Raw genomic sequence first — 17,399 nt, forward strand, 5'->3', positions numbered from 1 at the left:
TTGTTACTGTATTTTGGAGAGGAAAGTAGCATCTTGAGTGGGGCATCTTGTCAAGGTTGTCTCGAGGATTAAATGGCAAGGTGTACATAAGGCAACTTTTTACACTGCTTGGGAGCTAGAGATACATAGCACTACCAGCAGCTGCAGCAGCCTCAGCATTTTTACCATATAGAAAGAGTCAATGACTTCAAGTTTAGTAGCTTCGAGAGAGGGCTGTGTGTATGTGTATGATGAATGAGTATGTATGTATGTATTTATGTATGTATTTATATTTCATGCCCCAAAGAACTGTTGGAACTAGTTTTATTGTTAGTAAGGTTTGTTAATGGTCAAATGAAGGGAGCACATTTACTCAGTTACTGTGAGTAGAATTCTATTTCCTGGAGCAAGGTGGAGAGACCCAAAAGAAATAGAAGCTGGAACGCTACTAGAATCCTACTTTCTAGAAATTTATATTTTATAAGTGAGCAAGGCAGAAACACTAGGGGAAACGAAACCTTAGGAATATTAGAAATGTTTGGACAAGCGCAGTGTACAAAATAGCGTGTGTTTAGTCTGCTCCCCCTCTCATCCCCTTGTTCAAGAAAGAGCACCATGTCAAATCTCAGAAATGAAAATGTCAGTACCGTCCATGGGCACCCCCAGGAAGAGAGCGTTAGAGGTGTCCAGCATGATGCGCCGCATGAGGGTCAACACGTCAACATTGCCTGACTCATTGGTCACCTCCTCCAACCTGTCCAGATGCATTTTGAGTGACTCAACGCAAATCGCCACCATCCGAACGAGGCCAGGACCAGACAAAGCTGCAGGGCACACAGCGGAGAAATCGGCCATCATGAACTTCAGGGTATACGCACACAGTCAGGACATTTCCGCTTTTTGTGTTTGGAGCTTAATTGTCCACACTCTTTTATTTAATAACTTGGAAGAAATTTTCATTTTTTATGTTTTTCTGTGTTCTTCTAATTTTCTACGTATGTGTACTACCTTTATGATTAAAAATGAATGAATGAATGAATAAATATTTTAAACCATTCAAAATTCAACTTTTCTTCATGCTCTGGCAAATCATTTGTGAGATAGCCAACGAAACAGCACTCGTGGTCATAACTCACAATCAGTACCCAGTGGGCAGAGCTACCAGCATGGTGGCTCTTCCTGGCTTAGCAGCCACAGTGGGTGGCCAGGCTCCCTGCACAGGCTGGCTGGAGGAAAGAATATCCACATACGGGGTCAGAAACAAAATCCCTCTAGCCCCAGATTCCATTACTAACAAGGTTTCTGGGGCATGATTATCTTTCATGATGATTGACATTAATGTCAGAGGCCAGTCCTGTGTATTCTCCAAGAGCTTCACGTCCAGCTCGATATGATGACAGGTGAAACCACCAGACACATGGCTTGGAATTGGAGCTCAGCTCACCCATTATTCACTGTGTTGCTTGGGAGAAAACCATAACCTCTCTGGGACTTTATTTCCTCAAATATAAAACTCAAGAAGCTAAATGTGACAATGTAAATTGTTCTTCCCACTTCTAAAGTTTTAAAATTTCACTCAACAAATTGCTTTCTGCTCAAACATCTAGGCTAACAGGCAATGATATAGCAAACACCTGGCCGTGTTTAAATAAAGCATACGGGTGACCCATATGGAGAATGGGGCAAATTCTTAACTGAAATGGCCCTAGGGTACAGATTCATCTCTTCTTTACATTCATAAAATTGCTTCAGACATCAATAGGAAGAAAAAAATGTGGTGGCTAAAAATTGTAGGCTCTGGGGTTGTATCCCAGATTATTGTTTACTAATTTTGGGACCCTGGGGAAGCTACTTAACCTCTTAATGCCTTACTTTTCTCATATATAAAGTGTAAATAAAAGTGTTTACTATATGGGGTTGCTGTGGGATTAAAATATTCAGTGTTTGGCCATGTGTGGTGGCTCATGCCTACAATCCTAGCACTTTGAGAGGCTGATGTGGGTGGATTGCTAGAGCTCAGGAGTTCAAGACCAGCCTGAGCAAGAGCAAGACTCAATCAATCTCTACTAAAAATAGAAAAATGAGCGGGACATCACGGTGGGGGCCTGTAGTCCCAGCTACTGGTGAGGCTGAGGCAAGAGGATTGCTTGTACCCAAGAGTTGGAGGTTACTGTGAGCTATGCCACCATGACACTCTACCTAGGGTGACTGAGTGAGACTGTCTCAAAAAAAAAAAAAAAAAAAATCTAACACTTGGAACATAGCCTACTATACAAAGAAGCAATAAAGATATATGAATGTTAACTCTTCCTCTTATTTTTATTATTTCAAAACTGTAATACAGCAGAATTTAAAATATGATTTTTTTTAAAAAGTCACATTCATAGTAAAAAAGAAGAATGTAGCCAGGTACCTACTTACCTTTCATAAAGAAAGGTCGAATTGCTTTCCAGAGGGCTGGATTGTTGTTAAATATGATGCCGTTCTCGTGCATACCAATGCACTGCAAGCCAAGTTTGCTGCCAAATCGGGAAATGTAGTGACTGTGTTTCATCACATGGAACATGCTTGAGGACCTGAAAAGAAAGAAAACCTTGGTGTTAATTTTTAAGAGTCAGGAGAACTCATGGCGATGCATTTGACTCTGAGTAAATGCATGTTGTTCCAAACACAATGCATGATTTCTAGTGTTGAATAAGTACTTCTGTTAGCATGAGAACCTTCTTTTCCAACTTAATCATGTCTACCTACTGAATCCCTGTCTGAACATCAGAAAAGATACAGAACACACACGCGCATACATAATTTCTCTTTTTTATCTAACCTAAAGCTCCAAGGCTGTTAAGGAGCTGAACCCTTCACACCATCGGAGTCACAGAGGCCTTCAGCCTCCCAGGAACCATCCAGAGTGAGCCACAGAATTAAAAGTTGCTGGAAGTACTGGAGTCTTTGTTGGTTTGGAATAAACAGTAATTCTGTCTAGTACCACCTATCCCCTAGAGTCTCTAATAAGGCCTGGACCTTCTGGTGGGGTATCATTCTGGGCTTGAAGGAGATCTCCTTGGGTACTTCTTCAGCCCTGGGCTCAACCAGGGCCTGGCTGGGCTGGCATGGAAGAGTTACGTGGTGGTATGAGAAGCTATTTGGGGTCTCTGTATGACTCTGTGATTCATCAAGGTCTCCAGGGCCACAGAGTTCTCCTGTGATATGGGATGGGACAAGTGCGTAGCACTCAATAGTGCAAATTCAAGAGCACAAGATGGCATTGGTAATTACCTTGATTTCAAATATTGTGAACTTTCATGAACTTTATACACATTTTCATATATTTACTGTCACTTTGGTCTTCCCTCTCCACTTCTCCACTGAAATTTTGTTTCTCAACAGTAAATTTTCCTACTATGCAGGTTTTCAGAACACACAACCCTCACAAGTTTGGAAATTGCTACTACAGTGTGTGCAACTGCTTCTCAAATGGGGTTGGAGAAACTTTCCTAGTTCTTTTCTCTCCCTCTCAAAGTTAATGCTTGGTTCCTAAAGGGATGAGTTTGCCTTAGAGAGGTCGTTCAGTTAATGTCTACCAAAATACATTCCCAGAGATGACTCAGTCAATAGGGCTCTGCTCTGGCTGAATGGGTTAGGTTGTGAGCTAAGTATTAATCAAATTCCCACATTTATGACGTATCCCATAGTCTCAAACTTTAAAAGCAAGTCCCTGAAATGCTGGTAATTTTAAGAAATGAGAACAGAATCATTATCATGTAAATAACTTATTTACAGGGAAAACACCCTATTTTAAAAAATAATCAATATTCTCTTGATCTGATTATAGAAAATGATCCTGAGTATTGGACAAGTTTTCTTTTTCCTTGCAACAAAAACAGAAGTAAAAATCAAGGTGCTTCAATTTGTATTCCAGGGAATTAAACAAATAGTTTAAATTTTGTCCTATGCAGAAAAATCATGCTATAGGAAGGACCAAAATTCTTACTAATTAAAATACTTGAAAACTCTAGCTTTCCCTTATCTCATTCTATAAATAAAGCAGAAAGTAATTTACATATTATTTGCTCATAAACTCATATCTAAAATTTTTTAAGTACTCTGAGGACAAGAAGAACACCATTTTTCTGATTTGAACTCACCAAAATGGCCTATTCTTTTAAGGAACTAGTAATCAATACTACACTTGATCGTAGCCAAAGGGCCGAGAAGCGATGAGGAACTAGTAATCAATAAAAACAAGAGAATAAGAAACTCCAAACATGAAACAAATCGAACTAAATGTTTCCCAATTAATAATGAGCTAACTTTTAAAATCCATGTGTCCTTTAGGGGGCACCAACAACTCAGCTATTTTGAGTCTGAGGCTCAGACTTGGCAAGGGACAAAATCAGCCAGGCGAAGCCACATAGCAAGTGAAAGCGCGACTGGCCACAGGCGCACAATTTCAAACAAGATCACTTACCCAAATTAGGCTGGATTTCTGTAATCAGAGTAAATTGGCAAAGTGAAAAAGGAAAGCGTGGTAAAGAGCTAGGGACTCCAACCTGGAGATCCTCCTGGCAGTCAAGACAGACCAGCCTCTGCCACGGTCAGGGCCAGCCTGCAACACTGCTTGAGGCAAATGTTATACTGACTATCTGGGAGAGGGAGGATTTCTTACCACTGAGGAGAGAACAACTGAGTACCCAAGTTCAAAAGGGACGGTGTGCAGTGCAAGGTGTCTGGTTACTGGGGTCATTATTTTTTCTAAGCATGACTGAAGTCAAAAGACATCTCCAAAGACAGCAAACCTATTATCTACTCAAAATGAAAAGTAGACAGAAAGTAAGCTTGTAGGTGCTAAGGAGGAAGCCACTCAAATTCTGAGTTTAAACAACTTACACACCCGTGGCCAAGTTCAACAGTGATGAGTGCTAGAAATATGGAGGAGACGATTACTCAAACAACTGGGACCAGACATTTAAAAATACTTGCCTTGCACAGATCTTTTCTGTGTCCAAGACTTACGTTCCAATCACCCACCTATCCTATTACCCACCTTTTTACTATCCTTTGCCCCTCAAATATCCTCACTTGCCCCGCTGAAAAATTCTAGGGTGTCTGCCAGAAAAATAATCTTTACAACAGCAAGGTCTGACCCTAACCAGATTGATCAAATTTAGCATTGCCACTAGTGGGACAACTCATTACTCATTTCCTGATGTGATCTGAGGTGCCTAGGACTACCGATGACATATTAGTACAAAAGAATGTGTAACTTGAATCTAATTGAGCCTTTTTTAAAAATTTGAGTATTCATTGGATATTTCTTTCAAGGTAAAACTACATATGATATGTGGTAAAAAACAAAACAAAAAAAAAAACTAAGCTATCTTTTTTTGGAACATTTCTTCAAAAGAAAATTTCAGATGAGCATTTTTCCCCAGTTAGCAAAGATCATTGAGGAGCAGGATAATACATATGAATCATTTGAAGAATATGCAGCTGTTATAGACCAGCTGTTAGTTGGAGAATACAATGAAAGGTTCACTGACTTTGAGAATCATGGCATTCCACTCAAATTAGTATTTCAGCCTCACCTATTTGATATCATAAAGGCACCTAAAGAATTACAGATGTAATTCATTGAGCTCTCCCTAGATGACATTTTAAAGTCATTGCCAAAGCAAATAGACAACCTACCCAATGAGAAAGGATATTTGCATATTTTGAATCAGACAAAAGCTTAATAACTAGGATCTATAGAGAACTTAAATTAATCCACATGAAAAAAAACCAACAATCCCATAAATCAATGGGGAAGACAGATGAACAGAACCTTCTCTAAAGAAGACGGATGAATGGCTAGCAAACATATGAAAAAATGCTCATTATTCCTAATTATTAGAGAAATGCAAATTAAAACCACCCTGAGATATCATCTAACCCCAGTGAGAATGGCCCATATCACAAAATCTCAAAACTGCAGATGCTGGTGCAGATGTGGAGAGAAAGGAACACTTTTGCATTGCTTGTGGGACTGCAAACTAATGCAACCTTTCTGGAGAGAAGTATGGAGAAACCTCAAAGAACTCGACCTAGACCTCCCATTTGATCCTGCAATCCTGTTACTGGGCATCTATCCAGAAGGAAAAAAAAATATATTATAAAAACACTTGTACTAGACTGTTTATGGCAGCTCAATTTATAATCCCTAAAATGTGGAAACAGCCTAAATGCCCTTCAACCCAGGAATGGATTGGCAAGCTGTGGTATATGTATACCATGAAATACTATTCAGCCACTAAAAAAATGGAGATTTTGCAGCATTTGTATTCACGTGGATGGAGGTGGAACACATTATTCTTATTGAAGCATCACAGGAATGGAGAAGCATGAATCCTATGTATTCAACTTTGATATGAGGACAATTAATGACAATAACATGGTGAGGGGTGTGGGTAGGGGAGAGCAGACAGAAAAAGGAAGTGGGTGAGGAAAAGGAAAAGAAAATGGTGACTAATTCTCACATAAATTGGATTTAATTTTGACCGAAGTACATTATTTGAATAATAATTTTTAATTCAACTTGTTAGTATGTTGTTTAGGATATTACATCCTCATTTATGAGTGAAATATGTTCGTAATTTCCCTATATATTTTTTCCAATTTAAATATCAGATATATCCAGATGAAGTAGAATGATTTTGAAGTATTTCTTCTTTTTCTATTGTCTATAAGATTTGGCATGACCTGTTTTTTGAAATTATCTTTTATTTTTATTTATAAATATTAGTTGTCTATTTTTTGAGACTTTGAAAAAAAAAAGAGAAAAGTTAACTGATGGCTCCATACTGAACCTCATAGTCAAAGCATTCTATGATAGACATACTCTTATCTGACAATGTGAATGTTACTTTTTTGGCATTATTATTATTATTGCTCAATAAAAAAGTCATTAATGCTAAGAAAGATCCAATTGAAATTAAAGAAAAATACCTTCCTTCGACAAAAAAAAAAAAAAATTTGAGTATTCTTTTTTAAATTTCAGATCAATGTGAGGGTACAAACAATTTGGTTACAATGTTTGCATTTGTTAGGTCTAATTGAGCCTTTAGACTGAATTTTCAGTTCGTAAGAAATATAGGAACTAGAGGCATATATTAAATGATGAAATAATTTAGAATGTGGGATTTCCTATAAGAATAGGTCAATGTTATTGGGGGAAGGAGAAGGAGGGAGACTCTTCTTTCAACTTTCCTGTTCATTTGAAAATTTTCTTAATAGAAAGTTGGTGGGGGGGGAATTTTAATTATCAATCATTAAAATTAAAATTCCCTTTTCTATATCCTCAGCTCCCTTGACCCTCTCCTTACTTGTCATGGAGTAAAAGTACCAGTGGGGTTTTACCAGGTAAAACTAAATCCAATTTTTAGCTTATTCTGTGTTTGTACCTGGCAGCTGAATTGGGATGAGAAGAAAAAGAAAAACCACATGCGTGTACATGTGCGTGCACGCGCACACACATACACACATGCTGACGGGTCTCAGTTAAGTTCAAGGGGGCCTTTAGTGCAGTTGGCAATTCTACTACATCTCCATAGTCCATTCACTTTCACACTTTCTAGATGACTCTTACATCCTTCCTACTCAAGCCCAGCCCAAGACTTTATTTTCTATTTTCTTGAGAAAACAGAAACAATTACAGAAGAACTTCCTCAAGCCCTAACCACCAGGGTCTGGGCTCATATATTCAACCTTCCCTCCTGTTACTATGAATGAACTTCCATGTCCCTGGTTCAAGGCCAACCCCTCCACTACTGGTCCCCTGGGACTTCCTCGCAGCTCACTTTGTTCATCCCTTCTTTTTCCACCATTAACAATTTTCTCTATAATTGACTATTCCCACCACAACGTGCACGCTGGAATTTCTCCTGTTTTAAAAATCAGAACTTGCTTGATTTTTAAAGAAGTTCCATGTGTCTTTCTCTAGCTACTGGCTCATTTCCTGCTTCCTTTATGGAAAACTCCTTGGAAGTGCCATCTCTACTTGGCCGCCTCTGATTCTTCTCTACTCTTTCTTTTCTCTGGTCAGACTTTTGCCCCCATTGAAACTGCTCTTGTCAAAACCACCCTGACCTCCCTGTTGCTAAACGCAGTGCTCAAGACTCCACGCATTCACTTGGCCCATCAGTCATGTTCGCTGTGAGTCACAGTTTCCTCCTCCCCGACGAGCCTTCTTCGCCTGGTTCTCCCTTCTCTGGCTATTCCTTCTCCATCTCCTGTGGTAGTTTCTGATTGCTTTAAGTGGAAGGTCTCAAGGCTCAGTCTTCCCTATTCATTATCAGAGAGTACTGATATTGAGTATGAACTCAGAGGTGTACGAACCATGTCAAAGGTGACATGTCTGAAACAGAAACCCTATTTCAGGAAACAATGTCCTCATTCATCTGGGTATTCAAGGAAAAACTGGGCAGCACCTTGACTCTTTCACTCTCTCGTACCCAACGTACAATCAGTAAGTCTTGCTGGCTTTACTTTCAAAATACGCCAGAATTTCGCCTCACCATCTTACCAGCTCTACTGCTCTTGCCTAACTGGTCTCTCTGCCCCCATCCCTTGTCCCTTACACCTGTTCTCGGCAGAGCACCCAGGTGATTCTGTTTGGAAGAGTCAGAGTCGATCTGAGTCCTCTGCTCAGGCTCTGCAGTGGCTTTCCACTTCATGCAGGGTAAAAGCCAGCGTTGTTACATGCCCTCAAGGCATGACGTGGTTTGGTGGCTTATTACTTTCTAACCTCAGCTCCACTATTCTTCCACTCAGCCTCTCTGGTATCCTTGCTGATCTTTGAACATTGCAGACAGGCTCCCACCGCAGGACCAGTGCATTTGCTGTTCCTTCTGCCTAGAATGCTTTTCCTCCCCATGGCTGTGTGGCTTCCTTCCTCACTTCCCCTTGGTCTTCATTAAAATGCTCTCTTCTCAATGAGGCCTGCCCGACCACCTGTTTACAACAGTACCCCCATCCCAACAACTGGTCCTTCCCCATCCTCCTTTCCTGCTTTTTTCTGTATAGCAGTGACCAACTGCGAGCAGTGAATCTGGAAACTTAGATGGGCCTTGCAGGCCAGTGTAACTTTAGCAAAGAAAGTCCCACATCTGAGAAACCCTCTGGTCCCAGGCAAACTGAGACAGTTGGTCACCTTCCTAATACACTATGTATTTTACTTGTTCATTGTTACCACAATGACAATGTATTGCTCCATGAAGGTAGGGAATTATTCGCTGAACTGTTCATTGCTGCATTCCCAGAGCCTAGAATGACACCTGATGTGATAGCAAGCTCTCCATATTTAATGAATGGAGAGCCAGTAATGACTATTACAACGCAGAATATCTATGCTTAGCATATAATGACTTCTCAATGTATGTTGAAAGAATAAATGAATGAATTCCCTGTAAATTTACACATTAAGTCAGATGTGCAAACATAACCCTACAAGTACGTTCATTGCTAACCTATGCGAATATAGCCCTAATTAGCATGTTAATCACCAATCCCCCTTTATGGATGCTACTCAAATTCTTTTTATTTTTTTGCTCATGAATTAATATATGTACATATAGGGACTACAAAGTGTCATCCAAGCATCTGTAGACCTCATTAATTTAGAGCATAGCCACGGGGGAATGTGCACATGTGCATAAGCTGCCCAGACGGCCCTCACCAAAGCCCCAGCGATGCTCGGGCCCGATTTCCTCCCCAGTGTTCTGCAGCCCCCACCACTTTGGGACGAAGCCGGTTAGAAAAGTTGGACCCTAATCTCTACAGAGTTGTAGTGACTATAGCCCTCAAACTTTTCAAAAGAAAAAGAAATCTGGCAAACTATTCCAATAAAAATAAAAAGCTTTTCTGAGGTCCGATGGGGTCTTTTCAAGAGGTACGGGTAGTTCTGGAAGGGACTTGAAGAGCAGACAAGGAGAGGAGTTGGGGACAAACATGTCCTATTCCCGCAGGGAGCCAGCCTTTAACAGCAAAATTGAGCTGCTCTGAGGCAATTAAGGAGAACACAAAGACTCCAGCAAGTGAAAAGCCTGAGAGGACAGGACGGGGAAAGAGCTGGGAGAGCTGGGGGCGGGGGTGGGTGTGCGGGGGGAGGGCAGGTGGGCAGTGTCCACATCTTAACATCAACTGGCACCTGACTTGTCAGGGTCACCGAGGTCACTTGCCTAATTAAGACAAGCAAAATGGTCAGATGCCACCCTCGCTGTAAAAAGAATCCTCCTTCAGAAATTGTCTTTGGGCATCCCTGGTGACCTCAGATCTAGTATTTAAGTATCTAGTATCCAAGAGTGACTTCTGTCCTGGTGTTCTGGCCCTTTCCCAAGTCTGTCATTCCTCACTGCAGTTCTGGTCGTACATCACCAGCACCTTAGCTAGACTCCCACCCTGCTCAGTGCTTCCCCTAACCCCAGGGAGAGGCCCTCCTGCCCCAGAAGCTTCTTATTTCACCCCTGTCTCTGCATGGGAGGGCCTCAAGCTCTGGAGCACACTGGAATCTCCTGGTGAGCTTTGAACACCACTGATGCTGGGTCCCAGCCCCAGAGATGCTGATCTAAAAGTTGGGGTGTGCCCACCCCCTACCCCTTCCCCATAACTCCCACCCCTGAAAGAAAGTTTCACAATGTACGTTAGTGCTATAAACATAAATGCTACTCACAAAGCGTTAAATTAAGCTTCTTTTTCTCTTCAAGTCTTTGCTTTGGTTCTTTTTGATGTTTACTTGTAGATAAGAGCAAAATCTTAGAAAAGCAGAAAAGATAACACCTCTTCCTAACATGCTTTGTCAAAAGTCAAATTATCTAGAGTCTAAGTTTCCAGATTCACTGCTCTCAGATTCTGAACAATTTTCCAATTTTCCCAAGTTCTTAAACCTAATTATTCTGCCTGCAATGTTATATTTTTACTTGAGAATGCTCACCTTCATTTCTGCAGCAAAAATACAGTCTTAGAAACAAAGACATTAAGATAGCAAAATAAATGCCGTGTTTTAAACAGAAAAAAACCCAGCCTCAATTCAAAAAGTTTCTCCGATTATGTTCAGACTCACTTGCTGATAATGAGCGTTTCCTCTCCACTTATCCAGACTCTCGTGAATTCTCCATACATCTTGTTATAGTAGTTGCAGGCACTGCCTATCCCCATCCACAGGAATCTGCCATGGGAAATGAGGGGCCCAATTCCCATGCAGTAGCCAGGACCTAGGAAAGTCATCAGATTGCAATCGGCATTTTAGCAACATCAAAAATGGCGACTGGTGAGAGTTACCACTGTTTTCTTTTATAGCTGTTTTTTCATAGTTTAAGAGCTACTGTTCTTTTATAGCTAAATGTTCTTTATCTTTACATCTTCTGGTGTATATCTGTGAAACACTAATAAAGTGATTTAAAACAAGATGTTTAACATGAGGCTCTTCCCTCCTCCACAAGTGAAAAGTAGTTCAGTACCCATGTAATACTACTTCTGTTTGATCTCAATCATTTCAGTCTGAAGGAACTGGGCATACATGCTAATTTCTTCCCATTCTAGTCCGTGTCAATGAGTTTCAAATACAAGTCAATTTGTCCACCTGGTGACAAGCTAGCTGATGATCTGTTTGGCTACCTGGTTTGGGCTGAAAATGTTTTGGTTTGAATGCCCCGGGTGATCGGATGGGCGAGTTAGACAAGGGCTGTGAGAAATCCTTTTAACTAAGAGAAACAAGATCTGTAAAGAGCATGTCAGACTAAGAACGTCCCTTTCTCTTTCTCCCTGAAAAAGACTCAGCTTAAGAAAAAACTCTTAAGTGAAATCTCATTAAGCAAAAAAAGCTCAGAATTGAGGAATTAGGCAATGAGTCATCTCAGTGTCTAGACTAGAGTCCCATGATCTGGTTTTAGTCAAGAGAAGCGTCCACTCATGTCATCACTCATGTATAGGATTGCAGAATTTGTAAAGAACAGGAACCCAGGGAACAATTGGGGAATTTGATGTTGCTTATATCATCAGAGAACAAACTGGGCAGAGCTTGATTTTACTGGAGGTGGTAAAAATTTAGATACGAAATTTTTGGAATAATTTTTAGGAATTATATCATAAAGTAGTAGTTATACTAAGTCAGTCTGCTTTGATCCCATTCTGTCAGTGAAATAGTTCTGCAGCCAAAACACACCTAACTGCAGAGACAGCGTTCTCACCCTCAGGGCAAGACTTGTGTAATTAGTGTGAACTTTGGCTTGAGTCACCTGGATCAATAGTTTAGTCCCAAATGCAGCAAACAAGGTTTAGTCTTTTCCTTTGCAATAGCTGAGTCAATATGAGCAAGACTACCAGCTCCTTTTTGCTCTGTGAAGTGAAGATATTTATTAATATCTGCAGAACTCAAGTACTGTCAAAGAGTTATTAATCTTGTAATTATTTTAAAAATACTACATTATGCAGTAAATGACTGGCTTTATAGTAAAATAATCCCGTTAAGTTCTTTTAAAGATTTGCTCAAGCAGATTTGATTGAATATATATTTCCTTAAAATGTCATCGGATAGGTTAACCTTTAATCAACTAAAATATGCATAATAAAATCCTTCACGGCACATTCTGGATACTCAACAAATGTTTCCTGAATAAATTTTAAAAATTAATTAGGCTTGTGCATGCAATATAAAGGATAAAGTTTTTAAATGCCATCTTCATTTAGGGTATTTTAGGTTGCACTTACATTTTGATAAAAAAAAAAGGGAAATATCATAGAATGTACATTCGATCCACACAAGGTCAAATGTCTAGTTATTTGGCAATAGATTTACTCAATAAATATTTACTTACTTAATACGCCAGCCCTGTGAGAAACAAAGACATACAAATAAAAGATTGCACCTTTTAATCATTTTTTCTACAAGTTCGGTGTTGTGTAGAAAATCTTAAGATCTGGGAGCCGCTCTTCAAATTTAAAATATGAAAGAACAGAGCTGTATCTACTGAATAAGGGAGATTCTGATGAACCCTGTGCTTTGAATGAGAACCTGAGCATTCTAACTACAAGACGACCAGAGTTTGGGGTCCTTAGTGATCAATTTTATGTCACTTTAATTCATCTAACAAACACTTGCTGAGGCCCTACTAGGTATAGACATAGCGTCGGGTTGTGGACTGGAAATGTTATGATAAGGTTAATGGTGCCCATCAGAGTTCCCAGGGCAGGAGAGGAGAGGATGTGAAAAATAATTACAAAAATCAAATCATTTTAACACCTTTAACATCTTTTCAATTTACACGTGTATCTTAAACCCCCCAGCCAGGGAGAAGAATGCCTTCAGAAGGTGGGAACTTTGGTAAGATATTAGGGAAATATTACAAAGCTGCTCTTTACTTTTCAGATCTGGGAATGCTTATCTGGGCATGCCGTGACTGTGGAGTCTCTTTCCCTGCCTAAGAGGAGCAGTAAATACGTCACTGAATTTTTGTGCGGAGACAGTCTCCTCCGAAACTGGGGACACCCAGATGCCTGTCAATGGAAGAATCGGCCTGTAAACCACGAGACGTTCATGTAACTCAATACCATACACCAATGAAAACTGAACGACAGCTGCAGGCCACATTGTGGCTGGGTCTTAGAAACATAATATCTAGTAAAAGGAGCGAGACAGAAGAACAAATAACCGATGATTTGATTGCTAAAACGTTTAAAACCAGGCAAAATTAACCTCTATTGTCTGGGAATGTGAAATTAGGTGCCCAAACCACATAAAAGCAAGGAGTTTTCATCACACAATACAGGAACGTGTTTACCTCCCTGGCGAGGGCGAGAGAGCAGTGAAAAGGCAGGCGCTGAGCTGCTAGGATGGGGCTGACCTTCTATTTCTTGTCCTGGACCGTGATGGCAGATTTATCATCAGACTGCGCACTTTTTGGTGAACTATTTTCTTAATGGGGAAAAAGAGGAATGTGTTGTAATGTCCTTTCCCTGGTGCCCTGCTCTGGGGATGGGGTGCCCGGGGCAAAGTGCAGCACCCGGAAGGAGGAGCCCCGTGCAGGGCTGGGGGTGGCCGTGTGTCCTTACAGAAGTGGAAGCTGCCAGGTGCCGGGCAACTGTGAGTCGTGGACACTGATCAGCGGACTGGGGCAATTTCTCAGAACTGAAGCTTACAAAACCCCCATGAGGACGATTCTTTCCTCCCCCAGACTCTCATAGCCCCCTCCCTGGCACTAAGTTATCTGCCCATGAGTGCCCCTGCCCACCTTTGCCACTTGGATGGAGCGCAGGTGCATCTCTTTCCTCCTTGCACACCTCCCCCTTTCCCCCCACCCCTAAGCACCTGAAACAGCAGGGCTCTCAGTGAGGAGGGATTGAAGAAGCTTGGACAAGAGCCCCAGTTTTATCACTTACTAGCTGCACGACATTAACCCCCTCTGAGCCTCAGTTTTTTCACCTGCAAAATAGGCATAAATACACTAACCTCACCAGAGACAATGGGCATGAAACCGCTTTGTAAATTGTACTCAAGGGCTTTTAATCATTACACCTTCTCAACTCCCTTCAGCTTTCAGTGACCCCGCGCTTTCCCCCAACCTCCAAAATCGAGAACTCAGCGAGCCATTGATTGAAGGGAACTGGCAGGAGTTCGGGAGTATTTATCAGCAAGAATGACCCTAATGGCTCATCTTCCCACATCCAGCCAGCAACCATAGGCTCACAGTCGGTGCCACACTAGAGGATTCTAACCAGACCTTAAACGCTTTCAAAGGTAAAGTATGAAGCTAGAAACTCCCTCACTAGCAAAATGATGGGACCCGGGCTTTGGACTTCCTGCTGGTCCTCCTGCACTCCCACTTTCCTTCTGGCCGGGAGGCTGACAAGCTGTTTCCCTTCTCTGAGCTTTAGCTCTTCACTTGGACAATGAGGAGTTTGAACTCCACAGCTTCTCAGACTGCTTGTGACACTTTGCCTGCGCAAAACAGATCTCCTCTTTGGGTCTCAGTTTCCCCTGCTATATCAAATGAAAGGCTCAGGCTCTCAACCTTGGCTGTGCATGAAAATCACGTGGGGAGATTTAAAAAAAATACCAACCCTGGGTCCCTCCCTCATACAGGGCTCGGAATCACTGTACTATGTGACCTGACTGTCCTGTATGCCCGCAGGAAGTCCCCAGCCCAGAAGTGATGAACAGAGAGAGATGCTGTCCAGACTCCTGATCCAGAGCCGCAGGAAAGACAGTTCTCATGGTTGCCATCCAGAGCCTGATCCCTCACTCAAAGGTCCAAGGAAATTCCACCAGAGCTTGCCGCAGAAGCATTTGGGGAAACTTGTTAAAAATGCATGTTTCTAGGCCTGGAGAGTCTGATTCAAAACACCTGGGGAGGCCCCAGGCATCTGAAATTCTAACAAGCTTCTGCATCCTGGGTGATTCTTATATATACTACAAGTTTGAGAACTTGTGGCTTACATGATGGGGCAAGACTGAACTCTCTCTCCTTCCGAGATTCTCTGAAAACACAGATGAATTGGACTTTAACACCTGAGCTGATGAAGGGAAAGAAGAGGAAAAGGCATCTGGCCTCTACTACACACACACTCACCTCTCGCCACCATTCATTGACCCTGACCTAGGAGCCCTCTATGGCAGGAGGGGGCAGCCCTTGGTGAAGGGAGTTCAAGTTAAAGACCGGGGGAGAGCCAGCCCTCAGCTCTGAGCCTCCCTTCTTGGGAGATGACCCTGTCAGGGAGCTGAGAACAAGATTAACTAAATGTTCCATGAAAGTGAGCATTAAAGTAATCTAAAATATCAGGCTGTATCAGACTGAGAGACAGGCAATTACCTGGAAAATTTTAAAAAGAATTTGGGCCCAGAGCATTTTGTACCAGCCCCACCCTCCTGCTCTGGGTCACACCTGAGACGAGACCCTCCATACGTACAGACGCGTGATAACCGTGCTCTGGAAATGAAGCCTCGTCGGATATCTTATGGACTTGGGAACAGATGCCTGCTATGAGAAATTTTCACTAAAAACTAAAGAAAAGTCTGAAATTGCCAATACTTCTGAGTTAATCTAATATCTGACAATTCCAGCGTTGTTTGTAGCAGAGTGCTGGGGTTTTCTATTTGAATTATCTGGATAACTATACCGTTCCCTACTTTTGACTGCCCCATGGACCTTATTGAAGATTATGTCAGGGTTTGATGTTCCAAGGGGCACTGCTGGGGCCCCCATTCTTTTCCCACTGCCTGGGTTCCAGTCAGCCCTTCTGATGGCACCACCATCACCATATGGCCAAAAATAAAAGGAAAGGAAAAGTGGGATAAAGGGAAGAGATAAATACCAATCAGGGCAGGGCGGCTGCACAGGTGAAGCAGAGTGGAAGGGAAAAGGAAAGGAGTAGAGACGGCATTTCAGAGACGTTTTCACCTTCAGAGCAACACTGGGATGAATCGAAACCAAAAAGTCAATACAACAAGAACAAACCCCCTGGCCTTTTACCTTGCTCCTCCCACAACTCAAGCTTGTTTTAAGGGGAACTTGGGCCAAGTCTACTTTCTCAAAGCAGAGTGCAGACTGGAAGGGACTGTCTGAAGTATTTTTAAAATCCTTTCATTTAACATGTGCAGGTCATTGGCCTAGGAGTTTCCACCAGAATCCTCACTTGCTAATACCGCCGTAGTCTTCAGCGATCTTCCCAGGTGTGCTCTTTTCTCTTTTGTAAAATTTTCTTTGCCATGGACAAAAAGCCCAGGGAAGCGATCTCCTCAGACACAGGGACGAATGACGGACTTACCTGGTATTGAGGAGGTACCTTCATAATTCCAGACCAGAAGGAGGAAGCCGGTGAGCAGCAGGATGGGCATGGTGGCGGCAGGCATGACTTCCGGCACCACGCTGGTGATGTTGTAATGCATGGGGTTCAGCATCTCCAAGACCATCTTCGGTTCTTTGACCCCCGAGGAAGCGATTTAGAGTCCTGTGGAAATCAGAGGGGCAGAAGAATCAGAGACTCCCCCAAGAGGGTCATCGACGACTCCTGTTGCTGCAGAGGAACACAGGACGCGCACGTCGTTTTATAACGTGATCAGACACGGAGACAAGACAGATTTCTGGTTACAAGTCAAAACAAGCAAGCCCAAGAGAGGTCTTTTGGCTTGGATTCCAGCATTTCTGACCTTGGTAGAGTCTCAGGTTCATTTAGACACTTGGTCTGATAGAACCTTATCATCCTGCCCTTGAGTGGGTAGTGACGTGGATTCCCAATGAAGGGCCAAATTTCTTCCCCAAAATATGAGAAAATAAAGCTCATTCCGGGGGTGGACTTATTTCATGACTTCGTCAGCAGGGTTTTTTTTTTTTTTTTTTTTTTAGACAATCTTATCCCCTTGAAGCCAAATCCATTTAAAACAAAAGCAAAAA

The 17,399-nt window shown here is 41.9% G+C and overlaps 1 protein-coding gene across 3 annotated transcripts in view; it reads right to left on the reverse strand.

The window, feature by feature from the left end:
- The window catches only part of LOC128588103 (aromatase), a 93,948-nt gene that overhangs the window by 12,153 nt on the left and 64,396 nt on the right, over positions 1–17,399 (reverse strand). For all 3 annotated transcript variants that reach the window (XM_053594726.1, XM_053594727.1, XM_053594728.1), the window contains exons 2-5: positions 16,774–16,956; positions 11,075–11,225; positions 2,401–2,555; positions 627–803 (exon numbers count right to left, since the gene is read on the reverse strand). In XM_053594726.1, the coding sequence (XP_053450701.1) occupies positions 627–803; positions 2,401–2,555; positions 11,075–11,225; positions 16,774–16,918 (628 nt within the window). In that variant the 5' untranslated portion in view covers positions 16,919–16,956. The remainder of the gene's footprint in view (positions 1–626; positions 804–2,400; positions 2,556–11,074; positions 11,226–16,773; positions 16,957–17,399) is intronic.

Source organism: Nycticebus coucang, chromosome 6 (assembly GCF_027406575.1).
Source record: "Nycticebus coucang isolate mNycCou1 chromosome 6, mNycCou1.pri, whole genome shotgun sequence".
Classification (NCBI taxonomy): domain Eukaryota; kingdom Metazoa; phylum Chordata; class Mammalia; order Primates; family Lorisidae; genus Nycticebus; species Nycticebus coucang.